A 20,700-nucleotide genomic window follows, 5' to 3' on the forward strand; every position below is an offset into this window, starting at 1 on the left:
TTCATGTGGAATGGTTCTTTGGAGAGAAACTTACAAACTGTATTTCTTTATAGTGGTAGTGAAAGGAAGCAGGGGTCACAATGTCTAAAACACTATTATAGTCGTGTTATTTACCATCCCACTAGTGAACCTACATGTGTTTCCAATTGTCATGAGTTTGACAATTGCATAATAGCAGTAAATCTAAAGAAAAAAGTTTTTTTTTCTATTTTGCCTCTTATCGCTTGCACATACCTCTCTGCAGTGACTGGATTTAGGCCAAAATCTAATCATAAAAAAAATATCTCAGGCAGTACATTTGTAACCATTTCCTGTAAAGGTGGCTTTTATATGCACTAAACACTTCAGACATCTGGTTCCTATCACCACCAGTGTGCACACTTCTGACTTGGTGAGTTTCTCTGCAATGGAACATTTTTGCCTCAGCCCACTCTGATTGACCAAGCTTACATATTAATGATGTAATAATGCAGAACTGATGAAGGATCAGTGGAATTCCCCTTTAATTCTATTGTGTGTTTATGTGTCTTACATATGCTCAGCTTCCATTGCTGAAACTTTGTTGCTGTATAGCTTGAGACCTGTTTGAGTCAGTGAGTCAGTGAGGTGCTCTGTGTATATGTGGTGTCGTGTCGCGTTAGTGCAAAGCTCCATGTTCCTGCCTGTGTCACTGGGAGTCACCAGAAGAGGGAGGGACTTGGTGCGGGGATACAATGCTGGTGTTTGTGTAACAGCCCCTGCGTGGCGGCCGGCCCTCTCAGCTCCCTCTCTTCCACTTGGTTACGGCTGCTGCACACATTGTCGGAGAGCAGAAAAGTAAAGCGGACAGCTTGATCCAGTCTGGGGGACATATGGAGAGAGGTAAGCGTCTTCTGAAGCAGCCTTTAAACTTGTAGCAATGGCAAAAGGACCTGATTTGAGTGTGAGTCAGTGGTGGGGCTAGTTGTGGGAAGTCTGGGTGCGGATGGTGGTGGCAGGAGGGAGGTTTTTTGTGTGTGATTTGGCACCAGATGAGTGTGAAAGGAGTGAAGCTGAAAGGAAAGTTGAACAGTGAAAGGCATGCTCAGAATGCACCCAGGCTCCACAAAGACAGACAGAGTGGAAGAGAGGAGGATGTGGTTGTGGCAGGAGAGGAGAGAGAGTGATATCCCAAAGATGACACTGTGATTTGTGTTTAATTTACAGGAGAAAGAGGAAGGACCGATGTACTGGAGCTTTACAGTGGTAAAAATAGACCACAGCAGGAATGAAGGTGGAGAGATTAAGTGAGTGAGATTAATTAGGGAGGTTTAGAATGGCAGAGAAAACTGGAGAAAACCAACAACACAAAACTGAATGTTCAGTGCTCAGTTAGTCATGACAAGCCGTGGAGCAGCACTGTTGACTTAGAGAGCAGTCAGTTTCGTGGAGCCGTCTTGTTATATGATGTGGACCACCAGTTACAGAGGGCGGACACTGTGTTGTTTTCCAATTGCCGTGATCTGTCTTTGTTGATGGTTTATGTGGAAGCTCTGGAATCAGGAGCTGTAAGCCCCTCGTCTGGAGCTGCCCCCTCCCTGCTAATTCAGGAGGTCATAACCCCTTTAGCAGGAAGATTAGAGAGACTTTCAAGGCGAGGATGTTCTCTATCTTTGATCGGCTCACCAAGGGTAAAATTTATACTGCTTTTATGAATGTTCCAGCACTGTAATGTGCATCACAGGCGATGTCCACTGGTTTGGTGTTATTTGTAAGTGTCTTCAAGACAGATACATACTTCCTATAATCCGCATATGGATGCTCTTTTTTCTGTTCCCATATCTAATATCCTCACACAGAGATAAACCACTGAACTTTGTCAAATAATGCCTTGCATTTCATTCAGTCCAGTCAGCAGATGCATACTTGGGTAAAGTGCAGTTGTAACTAATGTCAACAAGTTTGTAAGTCAGATCGCTCCTTTGGTTGCATTTACATTTACAGCATTGGGCTGACTCTCTTATCCAGAGCGACTTACAGTTTGGTCATTTTACACAGGTAGTCGAATGTGGTGTTAGGAGTCTTGCCCAAGGACTCTTATTGGTGTAGTGTAGGGTGTTTACCCTGGTGGGGGATTAAGATTAAGAGACCCTTATTAGTCCCACAATGGGGAAATTTCAACTCCGCATTTAACCCGTCCGTGAAGTGAAACACACACTAGGGGGCAGTGAGCACACTTGCCCGGAGCGGTGGGCAGCCCAATCCGCAGCGCCCGGGGAGCAGTTGGGGGTCAGGTGTCTTGCTCAAGGCCACCTCAGTCATGTGCTGTCGGCTCTGGGGATCAAGGCGACCTTCCGGTCATGAGGCTGGATCCCTAACCTCCAGCCCACGACTGCCCCCGGATTGAACCCCAGTCTACAGCGTAGAAGGCAGAGGTGTTACCCACTACACTAACCAACCATGGTTGGGATGTATATGTCAAAAAAGAAAAAATGAATCAGTCAATCTTCATTTTTTTCTGAAAGTTTTTTGAACTTAACCATCAACTGGTTTATCTCACAGATTTTACTCTGTGTGCTCCCAGTGTTTAATCTTGCTTGTGAACTTCGTCCTATTCATATACTAACCGCACTCACGTGCTCTGCCCAGAGGAGGATGGGTTCCCCTTTCGAGTCTTGGTTCCTCTCGATGTTTCTTCCTCAAGTCCTTGTAGAGTTTTGTTTCGTCTCTATGTTGTTTCCTCGTACTCTTTGCGAGTCTTGCTTCCTCTCAGAGGTTGCTCATGCTCCTCTTAGTGTTTCTATGTCAGGCTCTTAGATTTCTCTCTCAATCAGGCTCTTAGATTGGTTCTTCTCTTTGTTGTTTCCTCTTACTCTTCAGGAGTCTTTACTTGTGAGTCTTGGCTCTTCTCAGTAGTTCTTCCTCATGCTTTCATAAAAAGTTTTACCTTTTGAGTCTTGGTTCCTCTCTATGTCTTTTCATCATGCTTTTACAGTTTTTACTTTTGAGTTTTGGTTCCTCTCGGTGGGCCTTCCTCGTGCTTTTAGAGGGGTTTTCATTTTGAGTCTTGGTTCCTGACATTGTTTCTTCCTCATGCTCTCAGAGGTTTTGGTCCTCTGACTGTGTTTTCTCTTTGTGCTCTTTGGGAGTCTTTACTTTTGAGTCTTGATTCTTCTGAGTGTTTCTTCCACATGTACTTGGGTAGTTTTTCCTTCTGAATCTTGGCTCCTCTCAGAGGTTCCTCATGCTCTTGGATGCTTTTTCTTTTGAGACTTGGCTACTCTCAGTGGTTCTACCTCATGCTCTTGGATAGTTTCTCCTTTGAGTCTTGGTTCCACTGAGTACTTCTTCCTCATGCTTTTAGGGATTTTTTCCTGACACTGTTGCCAGTGATTTGACCCCACATTTCTTGAATAATATTTTGGACAATGTCTGTTGTAAAAAACGAACAAAATAAAATTGTTTCCCTAATTCTGATGTTGTTCTTCCTATAGATGGTGAGGAGATAAGCAGGGTTTCCAGAGGCACTTTGTGAAGCTCTTGGACACTACCTGGAATCTGGGAATCAAGGAGAAAGTGTGTATAGCCCACTAGTGCCACCTCACGCAGGTGAGCCAGGCAGGCCAGACAGGCCCTGGCAGGTTGGGTCTCACATCTACTGCTCAAGCCATACAGTGTCAGAGGAAGAGGAGTGTGAGGAGAGCAGCAGATTTGGAGAGCAGAAGGCTTGGTGGTGCTGTGCAGGATGCCCGAGAAGAAAGTCAGGTAAACTTTTATTTCCTTTAAATCTACAAGTAAGATTGTCCTCTTTGTAGCCTGAATGGACGAATTATACCCAAAAGACCAGCAGACAATGAATCACAGCCTTTGATCCTTTATCCTTAGACATGTGCCTGCATGCTGGTGAGTCTGTGCTCCTGATTCTTTGTGTGCCGGTGTGTTTGCATGTGTTTGTTTCCTTCCATTTACAGCCTCCCTGCTAAGCTGATTAACGGGGGCGTGGCAGGGCTGGTGGGCGTCACCTGCGTGTTTCCCATTGATCTGGCCAAGACCCGCCTTCAAAATCAGCAGGGTGCTCGAGTCTATAGTGGGATGTGAGTACGCCTTTGAGAAATCTTTTCTCTTTGTCTACACTGTGCTGTAATTTGATACGAACCGCTCAATAAAAGACTACAGGTGTAAATTTATACAGTGCAGTTACCAGGGCTGAATTAACCCCTTAAACCCCAGGCATCTATTTGGTCCGCACTTCAATTCCGGACTCTAACATATTGTTGCTGTCCAAAGAAACACACACACACCTTCTAAGCCACTTCTCCTTCTGGGTCATGGGGGGGGGTGCTACAGCCTATCCCAGCTGTCGCCTGGTGGAGAGCAGGATACACCTTGGACAGGTCACCAGTCCATTGCAGGGCAAACAGACAGACACGTTCACACCTAGGAGCAGTTTAGCATGTCCAACTGGCCTGAAACCGGAGAACCAGGGGGAACATGCAAACTCCACACAGAACGGACCCTGGTCACCCGGCCATGGAATTGAACCCAGGCCCTGCTTGCTTTGAGGTGACCGCGCTCCCCGCCACGCCCCCATGCCACCCAACTTCTTTACAGGAGATTCAAGAGTTTCAAGAGTTTTATTGTCGTGTGCACCGCAGAGCAGGCAGTTACACTGTACAATGAAATCCTTACTTTGCTGTTCCTCCATTCACCAAGTATAAAAAAAAAGTATTAAAAAAAAAAAGAAAATATAAGAATAACTCTAAAAACAGTAGTAAAAAGTAAAAGTAAAAATGTACAGTATGAAAGTTGAAATAAAATTAGTTACACGTGCAAATGTGGACAAAACTCTCTTACCTTTCAATGTAAGTTCATATAAAGAGGTTTTATACGAAGTGATTTTAGAGCATTTCTATTGGTCCTTTCATCATGAAATTTTCATACAATGTAAAGGAAAACAGGTCTGTTGAAATGATGTAGAAAGCCAAAAATCGACCAAAATGGAGATACATGATTATGTTACTTACAGATTAGTTATATAGCAGTTACTGAGACATTTAAAGTATTAAAGTTACTGAATAAGATGTTTTGAGATGGTTTGTGTTGAAAAACAAGCCTACAGTCTCATGATTTTTCAAAATGAAATGATTTAGTCACTGAGATGTATGGAAGGTCAGTCAGATCACGTAGTTTGATATGAAATTGTGCGTTACAGATTCAGATTTTCTTTATAGTGGTGGCGATAGGAAGCAGGGGTTAGGATTAGGATTGGAATACAATAAAGGCATCATCAAATACCAGTTAGAAATATCAGATACTGACATTGTTAAGCATATATAAGCATATTATATATTTTCCAGAAATGACCAGTGAACCACGGGTTTTTATATATAATGCTGACAATGGTTAAAATAATCTTTGACTACATTGAGGTCGCAAAATAAATTACAGCAGTGCATTATTTTACATGTACCATCCAATAAACATCAAAGCTTCAATCTTTCAAACACTGATTTCTAAATGCTAAACAGTGCTGCTAACCAGGAGAGTTGGTTAGTATTAGCTTAGCCAGCGCTGCTCATCACAAAACAGGGGAGATTCTGACGAACAAAAGCTTGACTGACACGGGTTTAGAGGACAATAACTCAACTCTGAGGAAGCGAAGTCAAGCGGCTGGTGTTGGAGAGACAGACGGATGAAATTAAACCTGATGTTAGCCAGCTCTTCTCTCCTAGCTAACTTAGCTTAGCTAATGGGATCCAAACACTCTATAAAGGTTCGATCTGATTAACTAGTGCACTGCAACTACAAATATAGATGATAAAGACTTACAGCAGTAAGAAGTCGACTGACTGGAAGTTGTTCCGTAGTGTTTTAAGCTGTAGACTGTCAGGTTGAGCTAACACAAATATACAGCGCCTCCCACTGCAGTTTAGATTAAGTGACCCTTATTAGTCCCACAACGGGGAAATTTCACCTCCGGATTTAACCCGTCCGTGAAGTGAAACACCACACACACACTAGTGAACACACAGACACTAGAGGGCAGTGAGCACACTTGTCCGGAGCAGTGGGCAGCCCTATCCACGGCGCCCAGGGAGCAGATGGGGGTTAGGTGTCTTGCTCAAGGACACCCCAGTCATGTGCTGTCGGCTCTGGGTATCAAACCGGCGACCTTCCGGTCACGAGGCTGGTTCCTGTCGAGTGCGCTCTACTATCCCTCACTTGACAGCACTCGCGTGTTCGTTGAATCTGGTTACAGATCAAAACAGACCCAGCAGTTTTATTATCAGAGCTCTGGGAGCTTCATCTGGCATTCACAAAGTCTGCCAGAGAAGGTCTCAGTCCAGGTGTGCAGAAATACATTTTATAATCAAACCCCACCCTCATCGTGTGGGTGGGAGGACAACCAAACCTGAGCCACAACAGTTGGCTCTTAACGCTCTCTAATGCTATACGAGAGTAAATAATGCTAAACAATTATGATATTTCCACATTCCCTAACCTCCAGCCCACGACTGCCCCAGTACAGGTCTGGGTTTCAGCAAACCGCTGCTTAAAAGCACCCATTTAGAAGATAAAAACTCAAATCTGAGATCACAAATTTTAATGTGTGGGTATTTTAATTGAAGTGACAGAAGGCAAAAAATAGAATTGAATTAAGGAGACTTTGAAAAACTGATGGACTTCCCATTAATGAAGCAGTTGTGGGCTGAAGGTTAGGGAACCGGCCCTGTGACCGGAAGGTTGCCGGTTCGATCCCCAGAGCTGACGGTCCATGACTGAGGTGCTCTTGAGCAAGACACCTAACCCCCACCTGCTCCCCGGGCGCTGTGGATAGGGCTGCCCACCGCTCTGGGCAAGTGTGCTCACTGCCCCCTAGTGTGTATTGTGGTGTTTCACTTCACAGATGGGTTAAATGCGGAGGTGAAATTTCCCTGTTAATAAGAGTCACTTAATCTAATCATTGAAATTTACAGGATTTGGCTCAATAACGCCCAAAGAAACGGTTGATCTGGCTATTGTACTTGCGTGGATCTCTACAGCTAGGGGTGTCTTTCCCAACATGCGGCATAACCAGCAGGCTGATTGACTTCTGAAGGGCAGGACTGTCTCTGCCCACAGACACCATGTTGAGCGTTATGAGCAATCCCATTCGTATTTAAACAGTGACCGGTCTCCTCCTTTTCAACATCCCTGGCTGAACCCTGCTGGACTACGCCAATGGTAAGCGTAGTTAAGTAGCTTCAGTAACTGATGCTCAAATAACACCAGTTTAGAGGATGAAGGATCTGAGAGCATGCCGAGCGACAGATGGAATGTGTGGGTATAAGGCTTTTAGCACTCAGCCACTCTTTAGTGTAGTTTTCTTTGGTATTTCCTGGTTCTGGTTCAGCAACATAACAGATGGACAGAAATTGTAACGGGTCTCACGGGTCTGGACCAGCGCAGCCCTGAGAACCATTTGGCTCCACAGTGGAAAAGAGGCCAGGCGTCAGATTCATAACCATTTGTAATGGGTTTCTGTTACTGAACTCTTCGGACGTCTGGTTCCTATCACCACCACTGTAAATAATTCTGGTAAATGTTTCTAGAACTGAACATTTTACATCAAATCACTCAGTCAGTTTGTTCAATTCTTAATCTTAACCATTTAATCATGTAGAATTTTTTTAAGTGCAATTCCTCTTCAAGGGGTTAACATGCTGTCTTACTTCAAACCTCACAGTTTGGATTTGAGTCCATAATGGGAGATTTTTAACATTACATTTTATCAAGCTGCCAAGTTGAAGATATTCTGCTGTTTTACTTCAATGTGGAATTCCATTTCTAGCAAAAATTCCTGGTTCTGAAGAACTTACAAAACCTAGCAGGCCTACAAGGCGTTTCCCCGGGAAAAGAGGCTAGAATGGTCCATGTGGGATACATTAGGGCTTGTTTACATCCTGACTGGGCAGAGAGATGCTGTGGTGAACTTACCATGTGACTGCTATGACTCACACAGACGATGCCAAACCGCCTGAGTCATGTTTTTCCACCATCTGTAGTTAAAGCGAGTGTGCACACCAATCCCAGCCGCTGTCTGTGTTACTTGGTACTTTTGCACAAACTGCACAGTCACCCAAGCGCTGATACGCTGTGTGGTGGCATTAAAAGAGCAGGCGAGTTGTATCAGACTGGTGGTTCTCTGGCGTCCGCCGCCCTCTTTGTTTACTTACATAAGAATCCCAGTGAATACCTAAGTAAGCGGCCAGGAAAAGGCCCACTGCCATGTTTGAGGCACTCTTTCCAGCAGCATGCTGTCTTCTAAGAGTTCCCAGTGAAAGTGAGATAAAGGGGATGTTTTGGATGCGATGACTCACAGGGAGTCCTGAGTCAGAGCTCATTTATGGCCTCTTTATTTCTGCTGTTTTACAGGCCTTTTGGGCTTTTTTATCCTATTATTCCTGAATACTGTAACCTGGGTCTGCTGGCACATGGAAAGCAAACTTAGCATAGAACGTTTGTTCTCTGATGTGGTTAATGGATGTAAATTTACAAGATATTCATTTTTTAGGAGACATTTCTGAGATTAGATTAAAAAATCCTTTACTTACATAAAGGAGAAAGTCAAAGGAAAATATGTGAAAAAGAAATTTGTTTCTAAAACTGCCGTTGAAAAAAAAACATGATATATTTAAAGTGAGAGAAAATGAGATTCTTAACAACTGTGACGAACAGCGCTTTCATCTTTGAGAGTGAGGAGAAAATCGAGCTGCTTCAGATCTGAAAGAATCCACATGTATTTCTTTCCATCCTTCTGAAAGGACGTGTAGCTCAGCTCTCACTGAGAAAAGGCTTATTAGATCCTAAGGCTTATTACTGAGTAAATTACATGGAAAACAATGCAAACTGAGCCATTCTGAAGCTGTAGGTGTGTGGAATGGAAGACTGGACCTGCCCGTAGGTCACTGGCCATTTAAGAGGTTAACAAGGTGCCTGCAGATAAATGGTAGCATTACTGTGTTTCTGCTTCAAACAAAAACAGTTTTATTTCATAAAAGAGAGACCAATAGTAATTTCACTGGCTGAAAGACGTCTTTTCCTTTGTTGTGAAGGCTGGACTGTTTGACTAAGACGGTTAGGACGGAGGGCTACTTCGGCATGTATCGAGGTATGACAGACCTAAACCTGTGCTGTCTGTGTCAGATTCATACCCACTGCTTCTATGTGTTCAATTGATTCATACGATGCTTCAGTGCAAATGCTGTGGTTAAATATCTTAATTGTGACAAAATATCACCCTTAAATGTTTATTGAAAACACTTCAGTCTTATTCTTGTGTTCCTTTCTCCATCACACCAACCGTTGCAGGCGCTGCAGTGAACCTCACACTTGTAACTCCAGAAAAAGCCATCAAACTTGCAGCCAATGACATCTTCAGGCAGAAGCTCTCTAAAGACGGGTATCTCCTCTCTCAACTCTTCTGAATAACTAGCACATACAGATGTGTTGAAGGAAATCCTGACCATAAGGAGATTTATATAATGAACGACTGATGTATATTTTATAATGGACATGATTCTCATTTATGTTAGTAGGTAAATAAGCTGCCGAATTATTGTGGTGTTTCTTTTGACCTCACCTTTCTTTTTTCTGACCTAAAGGAAGTTGCCCTTGTGGGGGGAGATCCTTGCAGGCTGTGGGGCAGGAACATGTCAGGTGGTGGTCACCACCCCCATGGAGATGCTGAAAATACAGCTGCAGGACGCTGGCAGGTTGGGTAAGTTGTGACCCACGTTGTTGTTAAACACTAGTAAACATGAGGTAAAGAGGACTGGGCCAATCCACGGGATGGAGTTTTCTCAACTGTATTACACGATTCCACGTACTAGCTAATTATCAAGAACGTGATGAGCTAACAGTCAGGTTTGTTAGAGAAGAGAAAATTCTCTTTTAGGAAAATAAAGTTGCTGGGAATGTAAATGTCTTACACAATGTACACGTGTTATACATTTGCTTTATTAGAGGCACCTGCCTTGTGCTTCCACTCACTGGCCACTTTATTAGAAACCCCTACCTTATACTTCTACCCACTGGCCAGTTTATTATAAATGCCTCTCTATTACTTTCACTTGGGGGCCACTTTATTAGAAACACCTACCTTGTATTTAAACTCACTGGCCACTTTATTAGAAACACCTACCTTATACTTCCACTCAGTGGCCACTTTATTAGAAACACCTAACTTGTACGTCCACTTACTAAACACTTTACTAACACTATAATTATGCCTACCTTGTAGTCCACGTTGTATAATTACAGACTGTAGACCATCTGTTACTGCAGAATTTATCAACCCCCTTTTTCCTCTTTACCATAGGTCCACTGCTGTCCAGACATTATTTGGGTGGTGGATCATTCTTAGTACAGCAGTGACACTGACCTGGCTGTGTGCTGCTGGTTTCCTTTTAACGTCAGTGTTACTGCTGGGATTACAGCAGACCGCCACCCTCAGCCAAGAGCAGCTCTGTGGTCAGAAACTGGCCGCTGATAACAGGCCGGAGGAAGGCTAACAGAAAGCCATCCATTGTAATGCCAGCGTTTAACGTCCCGTTTGTGCGTCTCCACAGCTGCCCAGAGGTCGGTCTCGGCCTCGGCTCCAGCCGCCTCTCCGGCTCCCTCTCTGGTGGCGTCTCGAACAGCTCAAGCGGGTCATGCTGCAGCACGCCGGGCTTCAGCCACCAGCATTACTCTGGAACTGCTGAGAACGCGCGGCCTCAGGGGGCTGTACAGGGGCACTGGGGCCACTCTGCTCAGGTTAGACACCGACACTACATTCATCTCCTTTTATATGAATAATTTAGCATATTTCATATATAGTAATAACTAATTTTAGAAGTTTTATTTGTTTATTTATTTATTATTTCAAGCATTTCGGGAAAACAAAATGTTATTAAAGGGCCCTTATGATTCATATGATTCATTATGACTGATTTCTCCGATTTATCCAGAGCATTGTTTTTTGTTTTTTTCCAGAAAATGAATCAATCCTTGTAAATCAAAACTCGAATAGTTGATGACACTGTCAGCTACTAATTATGTTAGTGGATAATCCGACATGTTAGGCCTTCCGTTCAGCTCCTGATGTCCTAACCAGTGAGAGAGCTGCATAACCGGCCGTGCGAGTGGACGAGTTTTCTTTCGCTGTTTCAAGAATTCAACGCTTTAGTTTCCAACCAAAACTGATTGATATTTGAACTCAATAGCAAAACAAACACACCCCCCTCCCTGTTAAAGCCAGTTTTTATTCAACTTAAACTTGGAACTAAGTTGTAAATAAATCTGAAACTGAAACTTTGCTTGTGTGTAAAAAGTGATTTCAGAGCCACTCGGTTCTCCCTGATGGAAACTGTTTACCTTCAGTGTTTTGTGCTTCTGATCAATTTAATAGACGTCAGCGTCACTAATTAATGACGTTCTATAATTTTGTACTGGAAACAGTAAAAATGAGTTAATGTTATATTATATTGTACGTATATTGTATTATATGTATTCTTTTTCCTACCTTTCGATTCAGTGAAGCTGCCGTCAGCTTCTATTTACCTTCTCGTTTGAATTTTCCCGCTACACATTAAAAGGTCCAGCAGCTACACTGCATTCCAGCGCCTCAGCTTCCTGTTCAAAGTTTAACATTACAGCTTACATTGTCCACACACGCTGTGTGGGCGGTCACTGTCTGGGGAGGGCAAAACAAAACGTGGGGAGGGCAAAACAAAAACGTGGGGAGGGCAAAACAAAATGTGGGGAGGGCAAAACAAAAACGTGGGGAGGGCAAAACAAAAACGTGGGGAGGGCAAAACAAAAACGTGGGCAGGGCAAAACAAAAACGTGGGGAGGGCAAAACAAAAACGTGGGGTGGGCAAAACAAAAACGTGGAGAGGGCAAAACAAAAACGTGGAGAGGGCAAAACAAAACGTGGGGAGGGTAAAATAAAAACGTGGGGAGGGCAAAACAAAACGTGGGGAGGGCAAAACAAAAACATGGGCAGGGCAAAACAAAAACGTGGAGAGGGCAAAACAAAACATGGGCAGGGCAAAACAAAAACGTGGAGAGGGCAAAACAATAACGTGGGGAGGGCAAAACAAAAACGTGGAGAGGGCAAAACAAAACGTGGGGAGGGCAAAACAAAAACGTGGGCAGGGCAAAACAAAAACGTGGGGAGGGCAAAACAAAAACGTGGGGTGGGCAAAACAAAAACGTGGAGAGGGCAAAACAAAAACGTGGGCAGGGCAAAACAAAAACGTGGGGAGGGCAAAACAAAAACGTGGGGTGGGCAAAACAAAAACGTGGAGAGGGCAAAACAAAAACGTGGGGTGGGCAAAACAAAACGTGGGGAGGGCAAAACAAAAACGTGGGCAGGGCAAAACAAAAACGTGGGGAGGGCAAAACAAAAACGTGGGGTGGGCAAAACAAAAACGTGGAGAGGGCAAAACAAAAACGTGGAGAGGGCAAAACAAAACGTGGGGAGGGTAAAACAAAAACGTGGGGAGGGCAAAACAAAACGTGGGGAGGGCAAAACAAAAACATGGGCAGGGCAAAACAAAAACGTGGAGAGGGCAAAACAAAACATGGGCAGGGCAAAACAAAAACGTGGAGAGGGCAAAACAATAACGTGGGGAGGGCAAAACAAAAACGTGGAGAGGGCAAAACAAAACGTGGGGAGGGCAAAACAAAAACGTGGGGAGGGCAAAACAAAATGTGGGGAGGCCAAAACAAAAACGTGGGGAGGGCAAAACAAAAACGTGGGGAGGGCAAAACAAAAACGTGGGCAGGGCAAAACAAAAACGTGGGGAGGGCAAAACAAAAACGTGGGGTGGGTAAAACAAAAACGTGGGGAGGGCAAAACAAAACGTGGGGAGGGCAAAACAAAAACATGGGGAGGGCAAAACAAAACGTGGGGAGGGCAAAACAAAAACGTGGGGAGGGCAAAACAAAAACGTGGGGAGGGCACAACAAAACGTGGGGAGGGTAAAACAAAAACGTGGGGAGGGCAAAACAAAAACGTGGGGAGGGCACAACAAATACGTGGGGTGGTCCAGTGTTTTCAGAGGGTGGGACATGCACGTGCGGCCAGACTGGCTATGAAAACAAAAAACAGAGCAGCTTGAATTAAACACACACAACGATGGTGTGACCTCACACTCTGCTCAGAACGCCTTTATTCCACTATATCTGAACAAATAGTTACAAAATAGTTGCTTGCTGCTACATTAATGTTAAAAACATCAAACATATCACCTTTAACAATTACATAAACGTGTAATAACTGCAGAATTTAAATGCAACATGATAATATTAAATAATAATGAACAGTGCTATTTACAGGAATTCTGCTATTTACTGTTATTTATCTGCTTCACTGCCTTTGTAATGGAACATATCTAGAACGTCAGTTTTTTTTTCAAATCATTTGAAACCTGTAGTGCTGAAACTATCTAGCATATTATACATTAATTATTAGATTAGATTGTTATTTAAAACATGATCCCAAACTTTTGAATGGCATTGTTTAGAAGCTACGATGACCTTTCACACATAAATAAACACACCCACGCAAAGCCACCTACACACGCGCACACACACACACACACACACCTACACACGCACACACACACACACACACACACACACGCACACACACACACAGAGGGTAAATAAGTGATGTAATCTTTCACTGACCTATTGTGACCTGTTGGCTGTCAGCGCTGATTTGTCATCCACAGCCACTAATGAACATTAAGTTGATCTCAGTGGCCGGAAAGCGTGATGTGGCCAGTCCAGGCCGACGGGAAGCAGTCGTGATATATTTGTGAACTCTGCGGAATTCTGTTCCATGAATATAGTAATGAAGGAATCGTCCATTAGGACGTCACTCCGGCTTTGAAAGGCCAGACTGTTGTAGTGTAAATCAATCAAAAGTCTTCCAGCCATGTCTGATTGACTTTACTATGCTCACTGTGACTCTCTCACACTCTCACACTCTCTCACTCTCACACTCTCTCACTCTTTCCCTTTTCCCTCTCACACTCTCTCACACTCTCACACTCTCTCTCTTTCCCTTTTCCCTCTCACACTCTCACACTCTCTCACTCTTTCCCTTTTCCCTCTCACACTCTCTCACACTCTCTCCCTTTTCCCTCTCACACTCTCACACTCTCTCACTCTTTCCCTTTTCCCTCTCACACTCTCTCACACTCTCTCCCTTTTCCCTCTCACACTCTCTCCCTTTTCCCTCTCACACTCTCTCACACTCTCTCCCTTTTCCCTCTCACACTCTCTCACACTCTCTCCCTTTTCCCTCTTTTACACTCTCACACTCTCTCCCTTTTCCCTTTTTCACACTCTCTCACACTCTCTCCCTTTCACACTCTCTCACACTCTCTCCCTTTTCCCTCTCACACTCTCTCCCTTTTCTCTCTCACACTCTCTCCCTTTCACACTCTCTCACACTCTCTCCCTTTTCCCTCTCACACTCTCTCACACTCTCTCCCTTTTCCCTCTTTTACACTCTCACACTCTCTCCCTTTTCCCTTTTTCACACTCTCTCACACTCTCTCCCTTTTCCCTCTCACACTCTCTCCCTTTTCCCTCTCACACTCTCTCACACTCTCTCCCTTTTCCCTCTCACACTCTCTCCCTTTCACACTCTCTCACTCTCTCCCTTTCACACTCTCTCACACTCTCTCCCTTTTCCCTCTCACACTCTCTCCCTTTTCCCTCTCACACACTCTCACACTCTCTCCCTTTCCCTCTTTTACACTCTCACACTCTCTCCCTTTTCCCTTTTTCACACTCTCTCACACTCTCTCCCTTTTCCCTCTTTCACACTCTCTCACACTCTCTCAATTTTCCCTCTTTTACACTTTCTTACACTCCCTTTATCTCTTTTACATTCTCTTACACTCTCTCCCTTTCCCTCTCTCTTTCTCTTTCTTTTTGTCTTTTTTGCCCTCTTCCTCCCTTTCTCTCTCTCTTTCATCTCTTCTTTATTTATTCTTCTTTATAAATTAGACATTTTCTTTCCTAATTTTCCCTCATTTTTCCCCCTTTTCTCTCTCTCCCCCTCTCTCTCTCTCTCTCTCTCTCTCTCTCTCTCTCTCTCTCTCTCTCTCTCTCTCTGTTCAGGGACGTTCCGTTCTCCATGATCTACTTTCCACTGTTCGCCAAACTCAACGCGGTGGGTCGGAGAGAAGATCTCCATGGTAACCCCCAGGACCGGGCTCCCTTCATGCAGTCTTTTATGGCTGGCTGTGCGGCAGGCTCAGTGGCGGCTGTAGCGGTCACTCCACTGGACGGTGAGATACAGGCAAGAGAGGCATGGAGTCTCCCATTGTCCCTCTATCTCCTTTCACTCTCTGTCTTTGAATTTACTCTCTTCTCTTTCTCTCATTCATTCTCCTCTAGAAAAGGTTATACTCTCTAATGCCATCAAGTTCATAGGCCAACAGGTTCAAGCTGCAAAACTCAGCTCTAATCCTCTTTAGAACCTGTGTGCTCACCAGGAAATGTAGAATAAGATCATTAGCTTGCTGGTGAGTACATTTGTGTCCACAAACAGGATGGAGAGGAGGCCTTGCCATTATCAGCCACTACATTGTATCTACACTCTCTACACTGGAGATGGCCTGGCTCCACTGACCGTATAGCTGCACTCTGTAGTTCTACAGTTACAGACTGTAGTCCATCTGTTTCTCTGATACTCTGCTACCCTGTTCTTCAGTGGTCAGGACCCCCATGGACCCTCACAGAGCAGGTACTGTTTGGGTGGTGGATCATTCTCAGCACTGCAGTAACACTGACGTGGTGGTGGTGCGAGTGGATCAGACACAGCAGTGCTGCTGGAGTTTTTAAACACTGCGCCCACTCACTGTCTCCTTTCTTGTCGGTCCACCTTGTAGATGTAAAGTCAGAGACAGCAGTTCATCTGCTGCTGCACAGGTTTTGTTGGTCATCCTTTAGTCCTTCATCAGTTCGCACTGGACACTGTTGGCTGGATATTTTTGGTTGGCGGACTATTCTCGGTCCAGCAGTGGCACTGAGGTGTTTAAAAACTCTGATCCACTCAGTATCAGCACAACACACACTAACACACCACCACCACGTCAGTGTCACTGAGAATGATCCACCATCCAAATAGTACCTGCTCTGTGGTGGTCCTGACCATTAAAGAATGTGTGTATGCAGAGAAACAGTTGGACCAAACTTGTGCACCTGTACGGTAGTTGAAGCTGAAAAAATGAGTATAAGTATAGAAATATAGTTTTAATGTTATGGCTGATCAGTGTACACTATCATGTACATTATGTGCTATGCTGTCATTACTGTATACTAATGACGGAAGGTCAGGGTCTGAATCAGTTTCATTTCAGTCCAGTGCAAAAATGTGAGAATCAGATTCACCATTCAAATGTATTCACACAGCGTCAGCTTTCCAGCTCATCGGCTAAACTGGGGGAAATCACCTGAAACGAAACCCCAAACTGAAACCCTAAACCCGTAACTATTCATTGTTTTCAGTCATAAAGACTCGGCTTCAGACCTTGCAGAAGGGGCAGGGAGAAGATTCATACAGAGGAATCATCGACTGCACACGGTAAGACCTGGAATGCAGCAATAACGAGCCTCTCTCATCCTTTTATTTCTAAAGAAATGTTAGGAATTGAAAAGGTTGCGTATGGGGAATATAGACGTGAGTGAGAATAATGCTAATATTGTTTGAAAAGAGTAACCTCGCAAAAAGCCGAATTGACCCAGTTTTTCCTGCTTATCCCACATGTAGTCAACCTGACGAGACATTTACGTCCTAAATTTTGCACTGGAGCTAAAAAGTAACAAGAAGCAATGGAAGCTTATAGACCATCATTTAGTGTTGCATTCCTAAAACATCACATTCTCAACTCAAACCATGTCACGCCGTTAAATATCACAAACATATTTGCTTCTGTGGTTTCCGACACTGATTTACTGGTATTTATAAACATGGACATGGACTTCAGTGTAGCCTCTACCAGAGTATTTCTACTGAAGAGAACTGCTGCTTTGTTAGACACTAGAGGGCGCTCCAAAATGAATGGGTAATCTTTAAACAGAAAATTAAATAGTGTAGCTAACTATCTTGTGATCTCAAGATAACAAAGTTGTTAACAAAGTTGTTATCTTGAGAAAAAGACAACGCTCTTGCGATCTCAAGACAACAAACTTTCTATCTTGAGATAACGAGTTAACTATCTTGTGATCCAGAGCAATCCAGAAAATTAGCCACACTCATGGCCTCTCTGGACTTACATATAAAATATTTTAGTATTATTATTATTTTAAACTCCAGTTCTAGGACTTTATAACAGTGCCTTACGTACAGTACTTCCATGACATCAGGGGGCTCTAACCACTTTTATCCATCAATGAGCTGCCAACCAGTCAGTAATGCTAAAACCCATCCATCCATCCATCCATCCTCAAACGCTTACCCAAGTCCGGGTCGCAGGGGCAGCAGCCTAAGCAAAGAGGCCCAGGCCTCCCTCTCCCCCGCCACCTCCTCCAGCTCTTCTGGAGGGATCCTGAGGTGTTCCCAAGACAGTCAAGAGATATAATCCCCCTAATGTGTCCTGGGTCTTTCCCGGGGTCTCCTCCCCGTCAGACATGTCAGGAACACCTCCCTAGGGAGGCGTCCAGAGGCCATCCTTACCAGATGCCGGAACCACCTCAACTGGCTTCTCTCAACGTGGAGGAGCAGTAGATCTACTCCGAGCCTCTCCTGAATCGCCGAGCTTCTCACCCTATCTCTAAGGGAGAGCCCAGCGACCCTGCGGAGAAAGCTCATTTCGGCCACTTGTATCTCGTTCTTTCAGTCACTACCCAAAGCTTGTGACCATAGGTGAGAGTCGGAACGTAGATTGACCGGTAAATTGACAGCTTCGTCTTCTGGCTCAGCTCCTCTCTTCACCATGACGGACCGGTATAGAGTCCACATCACTGCAGACGCCGCACCAATATGCACCAATATGGCAACCTAAAATCCTAAATGCTAAAATCCTACTGTCTAAAAAATGTTTGTTGTAAAAAATGGAAAATGGAAAAATACTGTTCTTTTGTTTGTTTGTTGTTTTTTTTTTTTTTGAGGGAATACATCCTTTCCAAAATTGAAGGGACTTCCATTCTAAACATGTAGAAACTCAAAAATCTGTTATTTCAGAAACGGTAACTTTATAGGAGAAAAAAAACATTCTTCACTTTTAATGTTAATGAATTAAAACTTTTTCTGGTTAATTTTGGACTATTTCTCTTGATCCTTTAGCCATGAAATTAACACTCAATCTAAGGGGTGACTGGCATTTTTAAATAGTGTAAAATGTTCTAAGCTGCTGTTACCGCTAACACAAGCAGTGACGTTGCACACTAATCGCTTCTAAGAGCAAAAACAAACAGTTTTCCAAGTGGTTTAAATCAAGCGGATCAGGGAAATCAAGGAATACTTCAGCGTTTTTCAGTGTAACCTTTATCTGCCGCATTTGTGTCATAACCTCGATCACAACGGACAATGAATTCAGCCAAACATGTCGTGGTATTTGGTGCCACCAGAGATTTTAGAGGCTCACACACAATCTAAAGTGATGATAAATGATATCAAATGTTTTTAGTTGTTTATCTCCTTTCACCCCATTCACTGAGAGCTGGTTCACAGGCAGCCTATAGTGTTTTTACCCTCATGATTTCAGGAGAAGTAGATGGCCAGTCATCCTAAACTGGCTCTGCTTCTAGTACCATCATGGTCCATCACACAGTTTAGACATAAGACATGTCTTGGCTGATCGACTAAGGCGTAAACTTTTGTTTTAAGGTAGAAACTTTATTATCGCACTTGCATGTGAGAATTCTGAATGTGCTTTGGTTTTGTTTTGGCCTCCACAGACGCATCCTGAATCGAGAGGGACCGCTGGCCTTTCTTAAAGGGGCGACGTGTCGAGCGCTGGTCATCGCCCCGCTCTTCGGGATCGCCCAGGGCGTGTATTTCCTGGGAATCGGGGAGAAGGTGCTGGGGCTCTTGGGATAGAGACAGAGAAGGCAGAGTCTAATCATGAAGAACAAACACACAGTACTGTTTCTACATGTGGAGAGGGGGGTGAGGAGGGAGGTAGTAAGTGGTTTAAAAAGAGGGAGATGTCCACTTACTTAACCAAAGGAGTCAGGGAAGACGAGGGGAAAGACAGGGAGGGTTGCTAACGCTAACACAAGCAGTGACGTTGCACACTAATCGCTTTTCTTTAGCGTTCTAAAAGCTGCAAACAGGGTTCTTTGGGCTAAACAGGGTCCTGAGTGATCAGAAGGCTGAGTACTGTAAATGTGGGTGACGCATTGTGAACGAAACCTCAGCTTTCCAAAGCGGTTTGAATCGAATGGATGAGGCCCACATCAAGCGTTTTTCAGGATGACGTTTAACTGCCGCATCAATTACAACAGATATTAAACTCAACCAAACTCGGGCTGCGTTCACCAATTCAGAAGACCACGATAAGAAACACGCACAATAACATTTTCAGACACTTTTAAATACTCACATTGCAATTTAGTCAAACACACTGCAGCCCCGCGGGAGATCTTTCAGAGACGCACACCTGTTTTCACAAGCTCCCACTATACCGCCTCACGCTCACAGCAGAAGGAGGAGCAGGCGGAGAAATTTCTCTCCCTCGTGAAGGCGGAAAACTCATGCCTCACTCAGCTTTGACTCAGACTCAGGAACGCATGAATGCAGTCACAAACTTTGTGCGTATAAAATAAAAGGCTTAAAATAAGACCGAACATGCGCTGACTTAACACCGGTTCTGTTAAACAGCCAGATCAGCAGGCGGAGTTAGGTGTTAAGTTGAAATATTTACTAAATAATCCCATAAAAAACTGGAACATGCAAAGTAAAGAAGGTTATAGGCTTTGTTTTTTGTACCGAACCCAGTACCGAACCCAGTACCGAACCCAGTGCGGGGAAAAGAAAACTCCACTGCCGTTAGCTGGATGCTAATATGTAATGAAAAATCTCATTCCTGCTGCTGTAAATTGGCATTATCGCTGCGTGTTTTTGACAAATTTTTTATTTTATTTAAAATTTTATTGTAAATATTACACACTGCTATTATACAATGAAATTCATGACATAGCTTTTAATGTAAGTCGATGGAACCAGACTTTTTTCCAAATAATTTTGGCCCGTTTCCTATGTGTATGTATAAATATGTGTGTGTGTGTGTGTGTGTGTGTGTGTGTGTGTGTGTGTATATATATAAAACACATACACACATAATGGTTCATGCCTAATTTCAATACGATCTCCTGTACCCATTGACATGAAATTCGCTATATATACTAGACGTTATTTGGCAGTTTCTGGATTTGAATCTATAACCACTCCACTCTAACGGGCTCTTAGAAAGACACATAGTGGGACAACACTCGACTAAAGCAGTTTTATTCCAAAGTTGAAAACAGTTTTGGTTTCTTATGCTTTTCTTAAGGTGTTCTGCTGTCCAGGCGGAGCCTGTGAAATGAAATGCCTCAAATTCTTCCCTCTGGAAAACTAGTCTCACCTGTAAAAGCCTGAATTACACAGATTTACAGTTTCATTTACAAATCCTTTGAGTAAAGATGTGTTTTACAACACACTTGCACATAAACTGAGTTAAGCAATGAGTTTGGCTTCTGTTATAAGTA

The 20,700-nt window shown here is 43.8% G+C and overlaps 1 protein-coding gene across 1 annotated transcript; it reads left to right on the forward strand.

The window, feature by feature from the left end:
* Positions 1 to 692: 692 nt before the first annotated feature.
* slc25a18 (solute carrier family 25 member 18) lies at positions 693 to 19,797 on the forward strand. Its single transcript, XM_017721037.2, has 10 exons — positions 693 to 861; positions 3,453 to 3,723; positions 3,930 to 4,052; positions 9,054 to 9,109; positions 9,310 to 9,400; positions 9,603 to 9,718; positions 10,569 to 10,755; positions 15,124 to 15,293; positions 16,516 to 16,591; positions 18,907 to 19,797. The coding sequence occupies exons 2-10, from the start codon at positions 3,704 to 3,706 to the stop codon at positions 19,046 to 19,048; spliced, it is 981 nt and encodes a 326-aa protein (XP_017576526.1). The 5' UTR covers positions 693 to 861; positions 3,453 to 3,703; the 3' UTR covers positions 19,049 to 19,797.
* The last annotated feature ends 903 nt before the right edge of the window (positions 19,798 to 20,700 follow it).

This window comes from Pygocentrus nattereri, chromosome 8 (genome assembly GCF_015220715.1).
Source record: "Pygocentrus nattereri isolate fPygNat1 chromosome 8, fPygNat1.pri, whole genome shotgun sequence".
In the NCBI taxonomy this organism is placed as follows: Eukaryota; Metazoa; Chordata; class Actinopteri; order Characiformes; family Serrasalmidae; genus Pygocentrus; species Pygocentrus nattereri.